Below are 5,328 nucleotides of genomic sequence, written 5' to 3'. Positions count from 1 at the left end.
CACCTATTTAAATTGCCATGCTAACATTCTTGCATTTGATTGATTTGATTATGCTGTAATCCTGTCAAAAAACCACTATCTTCAAGACCTTCTTCATTTTTTTTTATTAAATCCCTACTATTAGGTTTCTGTCAAAGTAATTTTTTTTTTTAAATCCCAACTAATTATTTCATGGGATCAAGGGAGGGGCTTAGGGGTTTATATACCTTCAATATTTTATTAATTTTGAGATTTTTTTTAAAAAGATTTTTGGAAAAATAAAAAAAAAAAATTTTTTAAAAACATTTTGTAAGAAAAATAAAAAAAATATTATAAAAAAAATTGTAAATTATTTTTTATAAAAAAAATCAAAAAATTTTTATCGAAAAAAAATTAGAAGTTTTTTATCAAAAAAAATCGGAAATTTTTTATCGATAAAAAATCAAAGGTTTTTATCGAAAAAAAAATCGATTCTTTTTTTGAAAAAGTGGGCCTATAAACCTACTAAGCTCACAAAATTTTAAGGAATTTTTAGTGTGAGGGACTTTGTTTTTTGGAGTCTTTTAAATTATAAATTATTTTGGTCCCTCTAAGTAGACAGGAGACAATAATTAGGAGAATTGTAAAATTGACTGTTCTAATTGTAATTATAATTAGTAGTTTAATATCCCACAACATCTTGAGGTCAAAACATTTAGTCTGTCAGTAAGTTTTCTAGGAAGATATCTCTTATTTTAACAGTCAGGTAAATAATTAAATGATAAGACATAGGATGGTATGATGTATTACTATTATGTACATTCTTTTGTTGCTTTTGCCAATGTGAAACTTCGATTTAATGGAGTCTACTCATCTAGTATTTACTACCTCTGACTTCCGTCCCAAAACGTAAGATCCCGTCATATTCAAAATCTTCTACCAAACCCCTCTTAATATTATATTCCTGTAAACCTGACCAAATAAACTTATGTTTGTAACATGATGCTAAATGACGGACACAAACAAAATAAATGATCCCTTCTTCTTGGGGTCCACTCATTACCTAAAAAATGATTATTTGTCGTTCTGTATAGAAAAAAGAGAAAATGCAAACATAGCCCCTTGCATATTATATATTATCTTATTCCAGCACATATTATTTCATCTACTTCCTTTCAACCAAAATAACATGTTTCATTATGATTTTGTATTGAAGGTGTTGCATGCCATCTGCTGAGTGCATATTCTCTGAGTTCTCTCTTTTACTCACTGAAGAACCACCTATTGATGAAGGGTGTTTTTTTTTTGGGAGGACAAAATCTCTACCGCTGGAAAAAGTGGCGAGGACGATGAAGATGCACCAATCGATTTGGACGCTCAACTATATTTTCCTCCTGAAGAGAAACAAATTGACATTTCAAGAAACATAAGAGACAGGGTGCATCTTGAGATTACCATGAATTCAGTGTATGATACTGGGTGCAAAGGTATGTATGTGCCTGAAATGTGGTCAAAACTTCAACACTGGCAATTGCAGCTGTAGTAGTGTCGGTGTCTCTTCATCTTTAGCCAACACCACTCACAACGTAACCACTGACCAAAATGCGAAAATTTGTAAGTTCTGCGAAATGGGTGTTCTCAGAAACGCCATGGAATTTCTTATAAGGTCAAAAAGATATGAAGTTGGGTTGAATACTTACTGTTCCGTTTTGCAGCTTTGTGCTGAGCTAAATCTTTGGAAGATGGAAAAAGGGTTCGTTCCATTATCGTTTCCAACGGTATTCCAATTAAAGGGGCTTTTGGTGCAAAACTAGTCTTCATGTATGTGAATTGTGGTGATTTGGTTAAAGGGAGAGAAATGTTTGATGAGGTTCTCAATGATAAGGTTTTTCTTTGGAATCTTATGATGTCTGAATATGCAAAGATGGGTAATTATAGGGAAAGTTTGGTCTTTTTAAGAAAATGCAGAAATTGGGAATTGCAGGGGATTCTTATACATTTACTTGTGTATTGAATTGTTTTGCTGCATTGGGAAAGGTAAAGGAATGTAAAAGGGTTCATGGCTATGTTTTAAAATTAGGTTTTGGTTCTAATACTGTTGTCGTTAACTCTCTAATTTCAGGTTATTTTAAATTTGGTGGAGTTGAGAGTGCACATAATCTGTTCGATGAATTGAGTGACCGAGATGTAGTTTCCTGGAATTCTATGATAATTGGTTGTGTTGTGAATGGTTTTTCCAGAAATGGACTTTGAGATTTTCATTCAGATGCTGATTTTAGGGGTTGGTGTGGATTTGACCACATTGGTTAGTGTACTTGTTGCCTGTGCAAATATTGGAAGCCTTTCACTTGGTAGAGCTCTTCATGCTTTTGGAGTGAAAGCTTCTTTTAGTGGAGAAGTTGTGTTTAACAATACCTTACTAGACATGTATTCAAAATGTGGTAATTTAAATGGTGCAACTGAAGTTTTTGTGAAGATGGGTGAAACAACTATTGTTTCTTGGACTTCAATCATTGCTACTTATGTACGAGAAGGTCTATACGATGATGCTATTGGATTATTTGATGAAATGCAAAGCAATTGTGTTAGACCATATATCTATACTGTCACAAGCATTGTTCATGCTTGTGCCTGTAGCAACTCTTTGGATAAAGGAAGGGATGTACACAATTATGTTATAAATAATAGCTTGGTGTTGAATTTTCCTGTTGCTAATGCACTCATCAATATGTACACAAAATGTGGAAGCATGGAAGAACCTCGTTTAGTTTTCTCTCGAATTCCAGCTAAGGACGTTGTCTCGTGGAACATGATGATCGGAGGCTATTTGCAAAATTCACTTCCCAATGGAGCTTTAGAACTTTTTCCAGACATCGTAAAACAGTTAAAGCCTCATGACATTACAATGGCTTGTGTCCTTTCAGCTTGTGCAGGCTTAGCAGCTTTAGACAAAGGCAGAGAGATACTAATGTGGATTTGAGTGCTTCCACGTGAGATTGAAGATCTAACCAAGTGATTTCTTAAGATAAAGTAGTAAAATAAAAGGGAAAAGAAATAAACAAATATGGGTTAGATAGAGAAGATGAAGAAGGCGCCACAATCAAGGATGATTGATAAGCCAATGTGGAATCGCCACAATGGTAAAGAAATCAATTGATAAGATTGAAGTTCTAATCCAAGAACTCAAAGAGAAGATACATCTCACTACTTCTAATTCATTTCAAAAGTTTTCTAAAATGAGACTCTTACAAAGTATTTAAAGAATGATTCACCTTATTACTAAAACGGGCCAAATGCCAAATCTCTAGACCCATATTAGACTTACACCACTTAACCAAAATTATTACAATTCAAATTAAACACAAATAAAACTAAAAACTATTATAAAGTCTTGACTTGAAATATTCATTATTTTTCCTCCTAATTAGCTCATTTTAGGTCTTCATCATTCCCTCCTTCTTAGAAGAAATTCGACCTCGAATTTAGCTCAATCATAACCTACAAGAAGAAAAACACAAGTCAAAGACATGAAGAACAACGTTAACGCTACCACTGGGATCAAATGGAAATTGTGAAACACCACTAAATGTGTCAAGTAGGTGAAGCACAATTCCATGTTTTGCATTCAAGAATCCAACATATTCATTCTCAATATAAGGAGTTTTCAAGATAGAAATAAAATAATACCTCTTGAAATTGACATTAAGTACCAATGTTACCTTTCTTGGATTGGAATTGGAGACGAGCAAGAAGTTACTTTGTATTTCCAAAGGCTTCAACGCAAGTGGAGCCTCATGGACATTCCTTTTATCATAAACTTATTTTTGAAACAAGACAAGTCTCTCAAACAACTTAGGAGTATCATATGGAAATTTAAAATATTTGTCACTAAAAGAAAGAGTAATGAGAGGTGTAGTATTGCAACTATCCACTAATTCTACATGCAAACATTTACCATTCATAGAAAATCTCAAGATACTAACTTTATTCTTAACACAAGAGTAAGTATTTAAGTTAGCAAACCAATGTTTCTTAAGAATCCCAACATATTATTCAAAAAATTTGTCATGAACCAAAATTACTTTAGAAAGCACAACAACACATTTATCAAGAAAAGCATTCAAGTCTTGGCTTATAATTATCAAATCAAGTTTAAAAGAATAACATGGATCAATCACTTGATGCATCATAGTTTCAATTTTCAAATGAGGCTTATGAAAATAACACAAGATAGGCATTTCAACATGAATATTTGCAAACCTATCAAGAATAGGAGGAATAATTTTTTCAAACAATTTAAGAGAAATGTGAATTAAAGTAGTAGAAAAATTAAAGTTGCTAGGATTCAAACCAAGATTTTTCTTGCAAGGATCATTTTGAGAAACATTTGGCCAATCATCTTTAACTTCAATTGATTGTGGGTATGATGTAGCTCAATATCACTAGAAGGGAAGTTGAATAGGGATTTTGCTGTTTAAAAATATTTTTCACGTGTTTTTAAAAGCTATCCTCTCTGAGAGGATGCGAACCCGAGGATGGTTATTTAAACCTTTAAATTTATGCTGAGTAAAAGAGAGAGAGAGAGAAAATGTAAAAAATGACGCACATAACTTTTGTACTGGTTCACTCAATGAAAGCTACGTCCAGTCCTCACACACTTGTGAGATTTCACTTATGATCAAACTGATCAACCTCTAACAGAGGTTACTTACACTTTGTGTATTCTTTATCCTCATCAAGCTTACAATCTTGTTTCTTACAAGTTCCAAACTATTTCCAAGTGTAACTCACGTGGAAATTACAAAGAGATATGAATATGATTGTTTCTCTTTTCTTAAATACTTTCTAAAAAGATATTTCAAAGATCTAGTGTAGGATTATAGAAAGTATGAAGAGAGGATGGATATTGCTCTTGATAGCTTTAAGATACTTGATCTTTTTATGCAATGTTGTTGTGTGTTTGATAATGAAGAGCTCCCTGCCTTTTATAGAGACTTTGAGATGATATTTTCAAGTGGCAAAAGCTTTATGACCGTTGGGGACTTCAATCAAAAAGTCCAAGGTCATTTCTTATAATTACGAAATTGCCATCCAGATGTCATTTGACTAATGCAGTTCATCCTCCTACACGAGGTTCAGTATTCCTAGGAACTTGAACATGTGTTGTCCTTTTCTTTTTCCTTTCTTTAAGACATGTAAGACCACATGTGATGTCCTTTTCTTTTTCCTTTCTTTAAGACATGTAAGAGCTACATGTGATGTCCTTTTCTTTTTCCTTTCTTTAAGACATGTGAAAGCTTCTATTTTTGGCTTGTTTGTTGTTGCCTTTCTGAAGAATGACTCTATATTGTTTTCAATCATACAAGAATG

The 5,328-nt window shown here is 32.9% G+C and overlaps 1 protein-coding gene across 1 annotated transcript; it reads left to right on the top strand.

Moving 5' to 3' along the window:
• The first annotated feature begins 1,146 nt into the window (after positions 1-1,146).
• LOC140918646 (pentatricopeptide repeat-containing protein DOT4, chloroplastic-like) lies at positions 1,147-3,331 on the top strand. Its single transcript, XM_073369968.1, has 2 exons — positions 1,147-1,995; positions 2,081-3,331. The coding sequence occupies exon 2, from the start codon at positions 2,186-2,188 to the stop codon at positions 2,936-2,938; it is 753 nt and encodes a 250-aa protein (XP_073226069.1). The 5' UTR covers positions 1,147-1,995; positions 2,081-2,185; the 3' UTR covers positions 2,939-3,331.
• Positions 3,332-5,328: the final 1,997 nt, after the last annotated feature.

Source organism: Cicer arietinum, chromosome 6 (assembly GCF_000331145.2).
Source record: "Cicer arietinum cultivar CDC Frontier isolate Library 1 chromosome 6, Cicar.CDCFrontier_v2.0, whole genome shotgun sequence".
Lineage (NCBI taxonomy): Eukaryota > Viridiplantae > Streptophyta > Magnoliopsida > Fabales > Fabaceae > Cicer > Cicer arietinum.
The sequence above is the reverse complement of the archived record's forward strand: the minus strand, read 5'-3'. Positions and strand labels throughout refer to the sequence as shown.

Coding starts and splice junctions, on each gene's coding strand:
- LOC140918646 (XM_073369968.1), top strand. CDS start 2,186: ATGGTTTTTCCAGAAATGGACTTTGAGATTTTCATTCAGATGCTGATT.